Genomic DNA, 18,694 nt, shown 5'->3' with positions numbered 1-18,694 from the left:
AAGTGCAGTCTCTTTTGCAAATTCATTTTAAAAGACTCTGCACAAAAATGCTTTAAAAATTATAAATAAAATGAAATAACCCCATTTGCCATTTCATTTTCAGTCTGAACATCAATAAAGCTGCAAAAATTAAAAGTAAAATGCATTTCCTCTTTGCATTTTCATTTTCAAGTTCTCAACATGCAAATAATGTGGGCTTTGTGCCCCAATTTCCTTCAATTCTTTCTCCTTCATATCTGTAGAACCACTTCAATCAACAGAATACATCTTACTTCGACTTTGTTTAATTTGCGTGATTTTGATCTTCACATTGACATTGTCTCAAAAAATCAGAAAACCTCACATAATTGTAGTTCTGAATTAATTAATTTGCTAATTAATTACAATAATTAACATGACAGAAATAAGCTTTTACTATGTCATAATTTACATTTATTTACACTAAAGTGGAAACAGTATGCTTTGTATTTTTGTAATATTATAGTGTAGAGTCGGTGTCAAGTCCCTCAATGGCTGGATTCGCTCTTTACATAGTTCTTTGAGTGGCTCACTATCCTTATAAGGGCTGCTTGTCTTTTGCCACACTAGTTGGAAAAGCCTGTGCAACTGTACAGAATTGCTCGCAGTATGGGGGTGAAATGATCAAAGTCACGTGAATTAAATTCGGTCAAAATGAGAAGTATTCGATCGATCAAAGTGGCTCTACAGTAGGGATTGGCAGATCGATACCACACTAATCGATACTTTGATAGTCAAACTGTACTCATTTGGTATTGATTACACCTTTTTTTCTGAAAGATATGGTAGCAAGGTTCTTGCAAAAGCATAGAATGTATTAACACACTTTCTGTGCTTATGTACCGAGATGAGCAGAGGCAATGTGACGCAAGAGCACCATAAACCCACACCCCTTACACAAGTGCAGTCTGTGATGGGCTCTCGTCCTGTCCAGGGATTGTTGCTGCCTTACACCCGCAGAGGAAAAGCAGATTCAGCATAAACATGTCAGCGTTATTTTTTCTAAATACAAATAATGAAACTTAACTAAATGTAAAGCTAATATGACAAAATCTTTCTTGATTAAACAGAATGGCAGATTATAGAAAATACAAATGTGGGAATATAATTTTTTTGTAAATGTTAATGTTGTAAGAGAATCCATTTAAGTACGTTTGTGAAGTGATTGCCTGTTTTACATTTAATAAACAAAATAACCAAATCTTTATGAAAACATAAAAGTTCATGTTATTTTTATTACGTTTGTAAGTTTATTTTTTGCGACCTTTGTACTCCCTCTGTGGAGTTTACATGTTGTCCCTGTGATTGCATAAGTTTCCTCCGGCAGTCCAGAAACATGCAGGTTACAGTATGTGAAGTGGAAAAGCTAAATTGGCCATAGAATGTGTATCATGTGTACACCCTGCAATGGATGGGCACCCTGTCCTGAGTTTGTTAATGCCTTGCGTCTTTTATGTCAGCTAGGATAGGCGCTGACACCCTCCCTTAGCCCTGATCATGAGTATACGGGTTAGAAAATGACATGTTCGTTGTATTAATATATTTTTTGTAATAAATTTGTTATGATAACCTTTTATACTGTGTCGTGATGTTAGTTAATTTAAATACAGACTGGCCCATTAATATTAGCCATTCATAAACACTATCATCATTTGAAAACAAATTCCTATACTTTTTAGAAAATACTCAGTATCAGTATTGGAAATCTGACACATAAAATACATGCATCGATATTGATTTAAAAAATAGTGGCAATGCCTGTCCTTACTTTACAGCTACTTTACAAAGCGCAAACAATAGTGGGAAACCGAAATGTAAAGCCATGCCTATTGACCTGAGCTATTTGCATGTTGAAAACTTGAAAATGAAAATGCAAAGGGGAAATGCGTTTTACTTTTTGTTTTTGCAGCTTTATTGCTGTTCAGACTGAAAATGAAATGTCAAATGGGGTCCGTATACTTTTTGGTAATTGAAATTTCTTTTTAGAAGCAAAAACGAAAAAACAAAAATGAAAGGAATTTTCAGATTTAGATTTTTGATTTAAGTACAAAATGAGGGAAAATAAGGTATTTTTTAATTCTGTGGTAACAAATAGCAGACAAACTTAAATTACACATACTTTTCTGGATTTGTTTGTGATTTAAATAATGAAAGTGTAATAGCTGAAAAACAACAAAACAGACGCATTTTCGTTTTCTGAAACCGGAGGTGGTACTTCTGCGTGATTTTTGACGACACGTGCGAACAGTCCTCTTCACAGCACATCGATCGACGGCCTTCAAGTTACACTGCATGGCCTCAGCAGAGGATGGACCATTACATTGTTTTTCAGAACAGTAAAAGAGTGACACTCTGGGACGAGGACATGACTGCAGAAAAACCGAGTTGCATCTTTCTGGTAAAAATACAAGCTTTGCAAACTTTGCTTCGTTGATGTAGCAGTTCTTTTATGAACGTTACTGTTATTACTTACTGTGAAACAGCTAACATTTGGTGATTTCATTTACTAACACTAAGTCTGGAAATTTTTATATGGCTAGCAATTTGAATACGTTTAAATATGTGAATGGTTACTCATTGACAAGTGTAACACATGTTAAGAAAACTTTCTGTAAATCACGTTGCTCTCCTAACGTGTTACACTTGTGCACACTGTTAATACTCGAAACGTTTACTAACATTCAAATTACTAGCACTCTAAAAATTGCCAGACTTAGTATTAGTAAATGAAATCACCAAATGTGAGCTGTTTCACAGTAAGTAACAACAATAACGTTCATAAAAAAAACTGCTACATCAACGAAGCAAAGTTTGCAAAGCTTGTATTTTTACCAGAAAGATGCGACTCAGTTTTTCTGCACTCATGTCCTCGTCCCAGAGTGTCACTCTTTTACTGTTCTGGAAAAAAACGGAATGGTCCATCCTCTGCTGATGCCATGCAGTGTAACTTCATGGCCGTAGATCGATGTGTTGTGAGGAGGACTGTTCACACGTGTCGTCAAAAATCGCACAGAAGAAGTACCTCCGGTTTCAGACAACGAAAATGCGTCTGTTTTGTTGTTTTTCAGCTATTACACTTTCATTATTTGAATCACAAACAAATCCAGAAAAGTATGTGTAATTTTAAGTTTATGACTGCTATTTGTTACCACAGAATTAAAAAATACCTTATTTTCCCTCATTTTATTCTTTAATCAAAAATCTAAATCTGAAAATTCCTTTCATTTTCATTTTTTCGTTTTTGCTTCTAAAATGAAATTTCAAATATCAAAAAGTACACGGACGCAGCATTCTTGCACGTAGACTGTGAAAATGAAATTTCAAATGGAGTTATTTAATTTTAATTTTGCAGCATTCTTGCATGTAGACTTTGAAAATGAAATCACAAATGGTGTTATTTTATTTGAATTTTAATTTTTGCAGCATTCTTTCACACAGACTTTGAAAATGCAATTGCAAAAGAGAGATTGCGTTTTCATTTTTGTAAATTTAATTTAAATTTTTCCTTTTTGCAGAAAATTCCTCTCATACAGTACTAAATGCAGTCTGAAAAGACATAGTGGTAGATTTTCTTGCTAGCATTATCTGGTCATTTCCAGAAATGTACTGTCTTCTCTTGAGGAATCACTCAGTGTCTCTTCCCCCTTTCCAGCAGCTGTACTACCTCTGAAGGCATGGCTAGATGCATGGTTAGGATGCTGGGATTTAGAAGTGGAAGCATCTACTGCTAGCTGCCAATGTAATTGCTTATTTGTGACCAAGTATGTGTGTGACCACGCATGCTGCAAGTTATATTTGTTGATGCATGTGACCAACAGCACAAAATAATTGAAAAGCCCAAGTACTGTAGTGCCTCAGCATAAGCGGTGGTTCTACATATTCATTCGCATCAAATGTAGTTTGCTTTCTTCATAAGGAAAGAAAAAAAAACCTGAAGCTGCTAGATTAAAATATATTGAAATTTATTTGAAAGAAAATTTTGGGGGTTTTATGTGCTTGTTTGTATCTGCAGAAATGCTATACATTGAGTCTGCTATAAACCACACTAAAACCCCACTCTCATCTAGGCATTTGCTTCTTCAAAATGAACCAAATTGTAATCTTGATTTTGTTGATATTGTTGATCTCATTGGATACTCTGTGGTATAATGAAATATAAACATTTTGCATACATTCTTATATGAAAGATTAAGTCCATTATCACACTTGTATATTATTGCTTATAAGCAATGACTTATGTTTTCAGAGTTCAAATTAAAATCTAATTACTGGTTAGGGTAGGTTAGTTTCTACCTCTTCATTTTACACCGTGCAGTATAACATTTCTTATTGTTTAATATCTTGTGAAATAATGAACATTAAGTTCATTGTGTTCTCAGAATTTTTTTTGACTATTTTAGTCTCTATCATTTGCCTGCTTAGACATCCCATTTTAATGACAACTGTCAGTTTGAAGTTATTTGATGCTGTAAATGACATGTAACATTAACTTGCAATCATAGTTGTTTCAAATTTTATGTGAAGGTTTGCAATTAATAACTGTATACATTTAAGGTGATACTTGTATAATTTTGTTTCTTGTAGATGAATTGGACAGTTACATGTATCAGACAGTTGGCCATGAAGCAATAGACTTATATGCTGAAGCTATGGACTTGCCAATGTACAGGCGCACTATTCAGGGTACAAGTTTGGTGATTGGAAAAGATTACAATCAACAAGATGGAGATGAAGTAGAAGATCTTTACCAGCTCTTGAAACTTGTTAAGGTACAGAACTTTTTATCTAGATTATTATTAGATGTAAACTACGAATGTGGTATTACTTTTTTGCAAATTATATCTGTATTAAACTTTGCTACTGTTAGCTTCAGTATGCTGTATGTATATTTTGGATCTGTCTTGAGTGGCTTGGCGGGCTTTTGCTGTCTAAAGACAATTTTTTAGGTTTGTTGAAGCTATTTCTCTATGACATATTAAACATATTAATACATTGTTACTAACACAAATAACAGATCATTTTATTTGTGTATTTTAATAGTTCTGTAAAAAAAGAATGTATCAAGGTTATGGAAGACTCGCTCATTGTTGGAGCTGGCTCACTATTTTTCCCATGGACTACTATGATAAATGTCTGCATATCATGATTGATTTTGAATTTTAAATTTATAAAATGGGATTCTATTATGGATAAGGTCTACCTTCTGGGCCACTTAAAACGAAAGATATGGGTTGTTTGTTTACCTCTGTGATAGCCAAACAATACTCGAATGATAATTTCATGTTCTTCATCATTAATTATTAGAATTCTAAAAATACCAATAGGCCCATAAGAGCAAATACAGGACAATTGAAATGTACAGTATAGCTGTAACCAGACAATTTTCTGCAATGTTACATCAGTGCCAGTGAAAAAGTAAGAGACTTTTGGATTGGATTGCAACTAGTTTGCTTCTTAGCATATAGTCAGTTAAGAACATTACGTCAATGAATAACTGTGTATATATGGTAGCTACGTATAATCCTCAACAGAACAATGTTCACCACACATGCACAAATACCCCCAAGGTTTACATTGGTGGTTACATGTATATTTATAGCGGTGAGGCACATTTGGAATTCCTCTGAATTATTTAAGGGAAGTCTGTAAAACTTCACAGGTGAATTGACCTTCTTGTTTAAATAAGACAATGTTTTTACTTGCTTTTCTTTAACTTTAAATCTTTATTTGTAATTGTCTCTTTTTGGCACACTTGAGTATGTTAATATCACAAGAAATACAATTTTAATCAGTGAATCACTTGTTACCTGGCTGGACTCGTGACCAATGGATGAGGAGAGGAGGTTCTTCAATACAAATGCTCATCCATGCTTGAGTGTATTTCTTTTTTGTTTACAAGAATATTTTTACTATAAAAGCAGGTTATGTAACAATAGTTTAGTAATAATAAATGTGTCTGGGACATTGTGAGCATACAACTGATTGACCTGGCCTTTGAATTATATGACATATGAGTAATGTGACTTTTTTCTTGAATGTTTTTGATATCGTTTGCTACTGTCCTGCATTGGTTGCCATAGATTCACATCCAAGCTGAAAGCTTGTGACCTCTGTTTTCCGTCAAACATGAGATTAAAATTTTTTATTGTCCATTATGCAAAACTTTATGAAGTAACATTAAAAATATAATTTGTAGGTGAAATATTGCTTTAAAATAGGTAAATTAAGCTCAAGTAGTGGTTGTCTGTGATCTGATTGTGAATAGAATGGAATTAAAATTTATATAGAAAGGTGTAAGAGATTCTAATATTATGATGATTTGTAATGAGAGAAAAGAAACAGAAACTGCCAAGAGAAAAAAAAAATATCGGAAAACATAATATCCCAGAAAAAGAAAACCTAGTTGTGGTATAAATGACCACAGAAGGCTCCTCCAGCCCCAGACCTGCCACATAATAAAGCAATAAGGTAAGTGTCTCTGGAGCAAAAAAACTGTAAGAAGTATAAAGGGAATAGACAGAAATGTAGAGGGTAGTGGCAAGGCAGGACAAATCCTTAGCATATATATCGTGCAGCACATTGTGCATGTGTAAAGAGACCCTCTAACCCGGCCCCATGTGACATTAAACGTAAACCATTAACTTTAGTAAACCTCTCTTTCTGTAAAAGGGATGTCAAATGCATAAAACTGATAAAGTCAATATAGTAATGAACTAAAATTGTTAGAAGTGAAAAATTAAACTTAATGTAAAAATAATGACAAAACCTCAAGTTTAACATTATGATGGGTACTGCATCTTTGTGAAAGTTATTGTAAATTAATCAGATAAGGCAAGTTCTGGTTGAAATAAAGAAGCTAATTGCTTTAAGGTGTCTTGTATGATCAGTAAGCAGTTTTTCAGCCCCAGCATAGGAGAGATGCACCTTTGAAAGACAGGGAAGAAAATTGGAAATACTGCTCTTATGAGCACTTTTCAGAATCCGGAGATATTGCCTGTGTAGTCTGAACTCTGTAAAGGAAAGAATTTTCCACCCCTTGAAGAACAATTTTGGGACTTCATTATCCCCTGTAAAATTCCCTGGCAATTGATATATTATAGAAGTTTCAAAATAATGGGGCAGAGGTCAATATCCTTCATCCTTCTCCGTGAAAACCCAGTGGATTCTCAATATCTTAGGTTTGAAGCTTGTAAATTATGAAACCATTTTGGCCATTGAAGCTCAATGAATTGGAGTAAATTCCCTTTCTAGGACTACATTTATCCTGATATTATATATCCTTGCTCTCTCCTACTGTTCTACCAGCCTGATCCATATATCTCAGTGTGCATCTCGACATCTTGTCTCTCCACATAGCCTGGGACAAAGCAGCAGAATGTCATGGCCTTACATGCTCACTTTTCAAATCAATTATATCTGCTGTTAAGTCAGGAAAACTTTTCATGTGGATGCAGTCAGTCTGGACTTTGGTGTTGGTAAGTTGAAAGATTTCACTAAAAACTTCAGGTAAATCACCATCCAACATGCTGCTTGAATAGAAGGTTTTCAGAGCTTTCTTAATGGGGCTGGTGGAAAATTTTTGTGGTTTTATAAACCCAGCATGTTCCATGGGTAATAGCACAGGTTGGAGTACGCTGTAATTGTCAATTTTTTCAAAAGAATAAAGAAAGAATATAGATTAAAACAGGTACTGAAGGAGCAGGTTGTGGAGAGTTCACTAAAAAACAGCCATGCTCTGCTGGCAGTCACACACTTTGTAACAATTGTTAATAAACCTTGTATTCTCTGAAAGACTGTCTACCTTTGCAATTTGCATTTCATTACAGAACACTGAGAATTAATGCCATTTTTTATGTGAGATATGCACATACACATTCAAAAAGTTCATAAAAATATATTAAGCAATAGTAATTAAATTATATTAAAAAGCTACTGTGTATAGACAAGGTACGAAATTAAAGGATTAATTTTTTGAAAAAGCTGCAAATCTAGTGTATTACTTAACATGGATGAGGCATTTCATACAGTTTTATCATTATAGGCTATTTTTTAATTACCAACATGCTGAGTCTTCCTGGTCCTTCCTAATACAAGGATGATGTGGATCTGTATGGTATGTTATAATTAAATCTGATATTGAGTAGTTTATGAAAATGGGACATCTGTGCAGCGCAACATACTTCATGTTTATGTTACGTTTTTGTGGAGAGTTTTAAATAAAATGGCTTTACATAGTTGTTTCACTGCATTTTTTACATTTTTTTTTTTACAAATAAATGGTCATGTAGTCATCATAAAGAAAAAATAATGTATGCCCAGCCCTGTAGGGACCCGTGGTCACCGCCAGGCAGCGCCCCGATGCCGGTTTACCCCGTGTGGTCTTTGGCCGGGGATGGAGCCCGGCCGGGACGCCTTGGAAGACCGGAGGAGGGCGTGTGCCTCCTCCAGACTGAGAGAGGGCGTCTGTCCTGGTTATGCAGGAGGCCTCGGGTAGGGGGCTTGGAAGCCCAGCCCTGTAGGGACCTGTGGCCACCGCCAGGCGGCGCCCCAGTGCTTATTGATCCCGGGAGCCTGGCACTTCTGCCACACCAGGAAGTGCCGGGGGGAAGACGAAAGGGGATACACGGACGGCTTCCGGGTGCGCAGCCGGCACTTCCGCCACACAGGGGTGTGGCCAGGACTAAGTGCTGGGAAGCAGCTGGAGCCCATCCGGGTTCCCATAAAAGGGGCCGCCTCCCTCCAGTCATTGGTGGAAGTCGGGAGGCAGTAGGACGGAGCTCGAGAGAGGACAGGAGGCGGCCAGGAACAAAGGCACAGAGACTGTGGGCCCTGGACTTTGGGGGATTCAGTGCCAGGGGCACTGGGGTTGTGTGAGTGCACGTGACTTTGAATATTTGTATATAGTGTAAATAAACAGTGTGTGGATGCAAAATATGTTGTCCGTCTGTCTGTGCCGGGGCCAGCGTTCACATTGTCTAATCCTTTGTGCATTTTAAATAATTTAATTGGACCTGGCTAGGGTCTTTAAAGGAAAGCAGTGGTGGTTTTTCATTTCCAAAGTAAAAGAGAATTAGTACAGTTTTCACACCGAGATCAATAGACAAATAGAAAAAGTAGTGTTATAGACAATTAGGACTTTAGGGACCTTTAAAACTAGATTAGATGTTATTTTGGAAGAATTAAATAATTGGACTGGTGAGTTTTGTTGATCTGAAAGGCCTGTTCCCAGCTAGATTGTTCTAATTTTCTAAAAAAACAACACCGCAATAAAGAAACTAGAAATGTTGGCCAAACCTATCAACCTACAACTCAACTCATGTTTACTGACAAAAGAAGAAATGCAACTACGGGCTTTTGTTGGAGATGTGATTATACAGCACCTGCACAGTTTGTGAAACCAGCTGCATGACTAATTTCCAGCTCTGGATCTTATGTTTGGCTACGCTGAAATTCTTTTGTAAACCTGTGCTAAGAAACCCTTACAAATTTTTGCACAAATGAGCAAGTTAGGATTATGCACCTATCTTGTGAAAGTGCTTTAAACTTTACTTATTTCACAGATGTTCTTTGCAGATTATTGGGTTCATGTTAAAAAATGTAAAACTGTATTTTCTAATCTGGTGGCACTATATACCAAATATTTGAATCATTTTAATGTTAAACCAGATCTCAATTTGTAGCTTTCTTCAGAAAAAACACTAGTCCTCTTATTAGGTGGGTCAGAAATATATTTGAAATGTGTGATTTACTAGCTGTGTTCAGTGACCATGCACTCAAGCATCCATAAGAAATTGATGTGAGCAAAATATAAGGATCTGTCTTGTGCGCTATGAGTTTTAAAGGTTTGGAACCTCTGGTCAATGGTATACACATTGTTTCCATTGCCACATTTCAAATGTAATCAAGAGGTTCTTTTTACATATAGTGATGTTAATCAAAGTACAGGATGATTCATTTGACATTTGCTTCTGCCATTATCCACTGAAGAGTTTGCCTGAGCCTAGGACTTTAATATTTTGGGTACAGTTTTTATTTTTAGTGTTTCAGCAGTATATTTTATTTGCATGCCATTCTTTGGTATATTTGTACTGTATTGTATATGTAAATAGTGTGTGGTGCACTGGACATATGTCTATGACTGCCAGTTAGTTTAGCTACTAGAGTTTTATATATACTATAAGAGGAGTCCAGAGAATGTCAACAAAACTGATGGAGCACAAGTAGAATTTACTGATGCTAATGAGGCACTTTAAGTTATGATTTTTAAAATACTCTTTGTGGTATTGTTTATGATTTAAAAAATATAAAAATGTATAATAATACTTTTATGTAAAATTCAAGTTAAAAAAGTAAAAAAAAAAAACAGCATCTTTATATAAAGTGCAAAAACTGCTCATGTCCTTCATATTGTCTATAGCAGTAGGTTGTTGTACCGTGTTAGCCATTATGAAGAAAGGGCCTGAGCTGCCTCTAAAGCTTGCATATTGCTATCTGTTCAGTTAGCCAGTAAATGGTGTAATTTTTACTTAACTCTTTTTTTGAATCCTTTATATTGTGAAATTCAAATTGATACGATGGAGGGGATGCAGTATCAGTAGGACATAGAAGGTACCAGTGAATGGGTTTAAGAAAAGTAAAGTAAATGAAGAAAAGACAAAAAAAGTAATTAATTAGAAATATTTATTCATTTTTTTCTCATCTTAATCTGTTAACAAGAATAAAAAGATTACTGTTTTTCTCGTCCATACAGCGAAATACATACTAAAAAGATAGTGTTATTTTTCTATCTGTTTTTGAACACAAGCTGATGCTTTCTTTTGTTGTTGGTGTTAGGGTCAAGCTGACTGTGGTAATTGGCTTTACTTTGAAACACTACTACAGTACAAACCTCTTTCAGACAGCTTGCAGGCTTGAAACTGATTACAACTTTGTATAGTGATTGCAGGCTGTTGAGGCAGGGTTGAAAGCAACTTTTTACCTACATTTTTAGGTAGCATATCCTTAGATATTACAAAATAGGAGGTTGTACAAAGTTCAGAAAGTCAAACAAAACAGCTGCATTAGATTGCTTATTTTGAATTGGTATTGCATCCTAGATAATTGTAATATAAAAGAAAAGAGTCTGTTGTAGTCCCAAAGAACTGTATAAAATGCTATGAACACTGCATTTTTTTGTATTCACAGCAGATGCTGACCAGTCATAGACATACTTTTTCATGTGTAGGTTAGAGTTGGCAAAGCTTGTGTAGCTCTAAATGTTTTACAGTGTTTTCTAAAAGTACTAGGAAAATGTTACAAAGAAGAATGACACATCATCGATAGGGCAGAGTTCTGATTCCAGAAGTAGAGTTACATTGCAAAGGAAGGCTGTGGTAACAATACTAGATAGTTTGTTCCAGTCAGGGCTATTAATTTGGTACACAAACCTTCGACTGTGACTCCTCAATTTATGGAACCACTGACTCTGATTTCTCTATTTGGTATTATACTTGTATATTTCCTTTGTTGATTGAAAGCATACAACACACAGTATTCAAGGAATTTCATCACTGCCAACATGAAGTATCAGGCTATTTTTAGCACCCTAACTTGTGTAATGTAGCAGGTCATCCATTATAAGGTTATATTTCATATTAATTTTAAATAATGTGAATGTTGGTCACCTAGTTGTATAACTGAGGAGCTGGGTAGCTTACTTATAAAAGAAAGTAGGGGTGACAAGATGGAGATGTGAGAGATAAAAGTGACCCAAATTGTGAGAAGGAGTCAACAGTCTCATTGATTTTGACCTATTATTGTGCAATTTTTGAGGAAAAATGCACTGCCTGAACAAAGAAGTCCATGAACACTATCCATAGATCTGCAGTGAAGTTAGAATCGATAATCAGTGCTTCTTCAGATGGGATTCAGGGATGGTAACAAATGTCTTTCTTTACAGTATAATGGAGGGCCTGTTGCTGGCAAAGTCATGAAGAGTCTTAAGACAGTGATATGGGGAATATAATTTTTGTATTATCTCTTTTGTATATGTGATTTTAGGCATGTTCAACTCTTTGTAAATATTTGATAGCGTGTTTAATGATAAATATTTAGATATAACAATATATCTCTGACTTAACACAGTTACCACAGTAGTTTCTTTTATATAGTCTGTGGTTTGTGCCAGCAAATAAATGCTGTATATTTCAATGGGGTAAGGGGGCACATGTAAATTGCTGTTAATTGTTTAATAACAATAATGTCAGTCAATCCAAATTCCATCCATATTTGTTACAAATTCTCAGTGAATTTTGCTCCACTGCTTTTCTGTCATGACAATGGAAAAATCTGCCAAGGGGGAAGTATTATGGATCAATTTCTAGACTTTTTACAATTGTACAGTTTTTTTTTTTTATACTTGAATGTTGGTGTTACAGTAAGCAAATATTGTGTGTCTATTCTATTGTGACACATGTTGCCATATTTAAGAATTTATTTAACTGGAAAACATCTTTTATTCCAAACTTCTGGCAATACAAATGCATTCAGGTCATGGTTCACTGTAATATATGTTACTACTTTTAATATTTATTATATGAATTACAATTAACAGCAAACTGAAATGTTTACCTTCTTGCTCCCTTTTTTAAATTTTTTTAAATCCACAGCTGTTGCTTACTTTTCCCTCTAATTAATTGTATCAAATGGTCTATTAATGCCTCATCTTGTTGGCGTAGGGGGAGAGTGAGATCATTTAAATACATGTAGAACAATTACCGTATTAAATAATTTTTAGTGTAGTGCCACCAGTCACAATAACAATAATAATGCATACAGAGCATGCAGAAAGATAAATGCTGGAATTCTTAACTATAATAACCCCTATAAGTAAGAATTGATGTTGGAATCAATTTGCAAATGAATTTGTCCCCGAAAAGACAAAGGGAATTCCAGTGATTTCAAAGTTCCTTAGGTCTTAAGTTTTTAGAGCTGCTAAATCCTTAAACAAGGTTAGTTCCTATCCAATATAAATTCAATTATAATTCCATGGTGCATGGTTTGAGCTATACAAAAGAGTGTAAAACCACACTTTTGAAGTCACACTGAATTCAGCTGTGATGGTGTCTAGCCTGTTCATGTTTATGTTTTCGTCTTCAGGATTGACTGTTCATTTTAAAGCAGCAGACGATATGTAAAGTGATTTGGAATTATTGTGTATATAATTTTTTTTTTGCAATTTGTGTGGTAATGGGTAGAGTACTCCTAACCTAATTCAGCAGTTGTCAATGTAGAAATGTTTGGTTATTTTTTTTATTATGACCTTCTTAGCAGTTATGTTAGGTTTTTGTGTTTTTTTGTTTTTTTTAAGCAATATTTTCATGCTGATTTTCATTCTGCTACATTGAAGTAGTTGTAGCCTTTCAGCATTAAGTGGTATGTACCTGGATGTCTACTTTGCTTTTTTTTTTTTTATTAAATGTCATTATTAGGATACACTGAAGGAAACAAACTACACTGAGTAAAGATGAAAATAATATTAAAGCATCAGAAGGGTGTTTTGCACTTAAAGCTATAACAAAAATAGAAATATTTTTAAATATACATGTAAAAATCATACTTTTGTACTTTTCTGAATGCAAAACAAAATAGGAGAGTAAAAGACCAGCAAATAACATGAGATCAGTTATAATCAGTTACTGTCACTGGTTGTGAATCTGGTTTAAACAAAATCCTGCTGCCACTTGGGGTCTTCAGAACTGAGTTTTAGAACCACTGAGCTAGAGGGTATTAAATGAATTGTGATATACCTGGAATGGCTTGAATTTACAATTTATTGTACAATTACATCAGCAGTCCTAACGTTGACTCTCTTGTAACTATCTGTTGAAAATGATGTGAACTTCCTGACGAGTGTGTAGAGCTTCCCTGTTTCTGTGAAAGACAAGAAACAGCTAAACAGTGTTTTGACCTACTTCTGAACTTGTCAGGTGTTACTTTCCCAGTATGGATTCACTTTTAGTAAAACCTTATGGACTTTATCTGACATATCACACCCTGCCTATTCTGTGTTTATTCTCCCCCTCTCTGATTTTGTTAGGACTAGGGCTGCCATGTTTCATGACAGTTGTTAGATCCATCAACTTAGCATATTGATCTTGCAGACAAATTGCATACAGTGGCCTTATTAGTGACAAAAGTATGTAACATATAACTTTGCTATATAAACATCAATACACTGAAAATATTATAGTAGATTTTGGAAAAATACTGGTTTGTGACACATTAAATGCTTATTTTAGTATTTTTGCCTGCATGTAAAACATGACTGTTCTGTGTTGTTAGTTCACTCAATTTACAGCATTCCTTTCTTCATCATTCTAAGGGGGGGTCATGACTCAGGGAAGGATATCACAACGGTGTTTATGAAATCAACTGAGGGAAAAGGAGACAGGGCAACCCAGTGAATCAATGCAAAATGAAAGTACGTCAACAGAGAGAGTGCTAATCATTTTTCGAATTCTTGAATGATGACAGAGGCAGGGCAAGTGTTTAATCACAGTAAGAGTAATAAAGCAAAAGGTCCTGTTTTAGTTCATCTTTGCCAAAGACCTTTGATGATGCAATTGCTTTTTATGGGACTGTCTGGGGTTACTTTATTCCTTCAATTAGTTGCTGGAATATTTTCATATGTTAGTATGAATTAAATATACATACACAAGGAGTGGGTATTTTTGATGTTGTCATAGAAGACCCAGGATGACTATTTACATACCTGGGCAGGAAGTTATAATAAAGGAAGGACATGGATGGATGGGCATCTCGGATGGGTTTTTCAGTGGTACCTTTCTTGGTTGCAAGGTCATTATAAGATGTGGAAAGACATGCATCCTGGACGGGTTGGTAGCTGGTACATTTGCCTGCCACAAAGGCCATAATGGAAGGACACAGGGAGACTGCTACCTGGGGCCATATATTCCACCTACACACAGGTTGGCAGCATCCATCTGGTGCATGTACACCCACAGGGCATATTAGGACCTGTAGCCCTGATGTGCAGCCTTGTAGGGGTACTTAGGTACCCCCAGGGGAAGCTGCAGGGGAACATACCCACTACTTTGGAACCAGGAAGTGCTTTAGACATCCAATACTATGGCACTGTATGTACTCCCGGGTCCATCATAAAAGGAGCCGCCTCCTTTACATTAAGGGGTCACTATCAGGAGGAGGTGGACAATGCTTGTTTGGAGGAGAGTGGAGGTGGGAAAGAAAAGAAAAAGAACAAAATGGAACTGAACTATGATTGATTCATCCTGTGATAAAACCCTGTAAGGTACTTTGCTTTGAATAAAAAAATCTTTCCTTGAACCTGTAACTGTGTGGTTTGGTTGTGCTTTGATGTTTCGGGTATAGGTGTGACCCACTGCAGGTCACAATGTATACATTTAAGCATTTTGTTTAAATATTGTATTTAGTATTAGTGCTGTTGTTTGTCTTCTTCTGAATTATTTTTGCATTTTGGTTGTTTATATCTATTTGTAATTTAAAGTATGGATTGTTGATTCATCTTCTCCTCTAGTTTACTTTTTTTGTAATATTATCAGTTTCAGCTGAGAAAATGTAGTTATTTTCCAAGCAAAAAGTTTAAATTCTCCTGTCTTTGGTATGCAATTTTAATTCATAACAAAGTTCAATTGCATTTAGACTTGCTTCATCCTCTTCAGGAGGGAATACCGTTTTACTTGAAGAGTTTGTTAAAGTTTTGTGTAATTGTGATTTTTGAATATTTGAATTTAGGTAGCACAGTGAATGGAAACTCTACTGATAAAGTGTTGAACATTACTATTTACAGGAAATAATACAGTTTTACTTACATTTATTTTGTTCTGAAGTTTTCCAGTTCTCTATTATCCATAGGAGTTGTTGAAGTGGAATATCTGTTTAGAATCATGATACTGCAATAGGTTTAAGGAGACCTTTTGCTCTGAACATCTTGTTTTTCTGATGTTGGTAAGGTTTGTTTTATGTTCTGTGAAACATTTTAAAGGTGTTGCTTTTATTTCATTATAACAAATACTTTTGCTTGGAGTATAGATTTATTTTATTAGAGCAATGATTCTAGGCTATTAGTGTTCATAACATTTTACGTTTCAATATAAATAACTATATATTAGGTAGACCTTTATTATGTTGGAGGAAAATTTGTTTGTGGTAGGAAAGTAGAAAACACAGGAAATTTCTACACAGATACAAAAAATAAGCCAACAGACATAGTATGAACATTGTTACCCATATGATTTCTACGAATAAGAATAGGGAACTCTTAACAGTACACAATGATAATTTAGAATTAAGCAGGATTCCTACATCTATTAGAATTTAAATGTATTACACTTAGCTTGTGGGGGCATAAATTTGCGCCCTGATGGCAGCAAGTGGAATTTAGGAAGCAAATAATGGATCTTGTCTGGCACAGTTAAGGTGATCATTCTAACGTGTTTGTGATACAATATGGTGAGATTGAACTGCTGCAGATCAATAATTTTACCACTCATTTTTTTTAACAATGCCATTTAGACAATTTGTGTTCTTAATGGTGAGGATTCCAAATCAACATATACAAGCAGATATTAAAATAGATTTGGTTGAAGACTTGGAAAAAGTGCCCACTTTAAAACCGTTGAGTTTTCTAAGAAAGAATAGTCAGTTTTGTCCTTTGTTACAGATTTGTTCTGTTTTGTGATCATAATTTTGCCCGTCATCAGTGACTGTTCCTAGATATATGTACTGCTTCACCATGTCCTCACTCTGCCTTTTAATTATTGTTGAAAGAGGGAGAGAAGGGGAACACCTATGTTCTATAGCCAAATCCTTGGTTTTAGGGAAGTTTAGCTGTAAATGAGCTCATCAAGAATAGGTCCATGACTGTCCTCCTTATTTTGCAACAGATTCGTAATTGCAGTTTTTTTTGAAGATTTCAAAATATTCCTGTGAATTCATGTAGTTATTTGCATACAAAATAAGCAGAAGTGGAAGCAGACTGCTGCCTTGAGGATCCAGTATATTAGGGTCCAAACAAAATTTATGAATCAGTTAAGTAAAATGTGAGGTTGGATTCTATGAAAATCAGTTGAGAAATCTTGAAATAGCAATCTTGTCTTGGTCTTTTGATGATTCTAAGTACTCATAGGGCAGATTCACAGAAGCATACCCTCCATCCTGTTTATTGTATATGCAATTTGGTAAGGGTCCAGATTGGCCTGAGTTTTATTTAGCAGCTCTCTCTTAATCAACATCAGAAAAGATTTCAAGAAACGAGAAATTAAGGCTTTTCGATATTCATTTTTTTTTTTTAGTTTGTTGAAAGACTGCAGCAGCATTTCTGCTAATATCCCAATCGCCCAGGTTTCATCAAATGTTGATTAATTTTCACAGTTGTAGTTTATGATGTAAATGTTGATCATATTTCATAATCAATATTTAACCTTCTTTGATCGGTAGCTATTAATTATTTAAAAGAGACACCCTAAGCAATAATACATAAAATTATGGAGAGATTTATTTACTAGAAAAGTTATATTTATTCATTTTGCTTGTAATTTGCTTTAATGCAAAGTGAAAATACTTCACAAGCTGTGTCTGTACTTTACTGAAAAGTATTATAGGCATTTCTGTTGTGAGAAGTCAAGCAAAATGGCACATTTTATTGGCTAACTAAAAAGATTACAATATGAAAGCTTTCAAGGCAACTCAGGCTTCTTCTTCAGGCAAGATGAAGAAGGGGTCAGAATTGCCTCAAAAACTTGCATATTGTAATCTTTTTAGTTAGCCAATAAAAGGTGTCATTTTGCTTGACCTCTCATTACATTCATAATGGCTAACATGGTACAGCACCCTAGTACTACAAGCATTTCTGTTTAAAAGTAGGGGCATATCTACATGCTTAGATGTCAGTTTTCTGTGCAGTCTGTTAACTGTCATGCTGCAGTTGAATTCTGTGTCAGTGCTACAGGTGTGTTCAGGTGGCCACTTGCCTTGGTTAAAGTGCCTATTGAATCTGCAATTAATTTTGACTGGCAGTGCTTGGGTCAAACATGCTTCTGAAGCCTGATTCGCAGAAGAATGTGAATTAGCAACCACAGTGTTGTAAGCAAATATGAAAGAACGTTCTCAGTACAGGCTTAATGAGAATTGCTGGAGTCCAGCCTTGCAAGTATCATGTTTGTTTTGTATGTTGTAATGCATTGTATATGTTGTTCTAGCACAATATTATATGGTTTGTTCAGAAAATGTCATCACCCTTTCATTTGAAATTCTTCCAATCCATGTTACATTTAAAAGATACTTCCTTTTCCCTGAAGGAATCTGTTCTGCTTTCGTATGTAAAATAATCTGATGGGTATATTAAATACTTCCCTTGAGTGTTTACTTAAATTAACAGAATATCTCAAAGTATGTATGTATCAGTTGTTGCAGTTCAGGAAGGCAACTGACTTTTACAGTGCACATCAAATGAATCCTAAAATAAATAAGATTGGTATAAAATCTCAACAAATATTAGTTAAATATGGTTAATTGAAGTTTCCCTAGGTCTGTGCTGTGCTTATTATAATGGTACGCAGTATGTATTAAATTTTTTAATGATCACCCAGCAAGATTAATAATTTTTAGAATATGCCGTAGAGATGTGTATTCCATA

The 18,694-nt window shown here is 35.0% G+C and overlaps 1 protein-coding gene across 1 annotated transcript in view; it reads left to right on the top strand.

The window, feature by feature from the left end:
* dph6 (diphthamine biosynthesis 6) overlaps window positions 1-18,694 on the top strand; it is a 400,161-nt gene that overhangs the window by 30,000 nt on the left and 351,467 nt on the right. The window contains exon 3 of the mRNA XM_039741254.1: window positions 4,603-4,787. Within this exon, the coding sequence (XP_039597188.1) occupies window positions 4,603-4,787 (185 nt within the window). The remainder of the gene's footprint in view (window positions 1-4,602; window positions 4,788-18,694) is intronic.

This window comes from Polypterus senegalus, chromosome 18 (assembly GCF_016835505.1).
Source record: "Polypterus senegalus isolate Bchr_013 chromosome 18, ASM1683550v1, whole genome shotgun sequence".
NCBI classification, from domain to species: domain Eukaryota; kingdom Metazoa; phylum Chordata; class Cladistia; order Polypteriformes; family Polypteridae; genus Polypterus; species Polypterus senegalus.
Note: the sequence above shows the minus strand (reverse complement) of the source record. Positions and strands in the feature narration are given on the sequence as shown.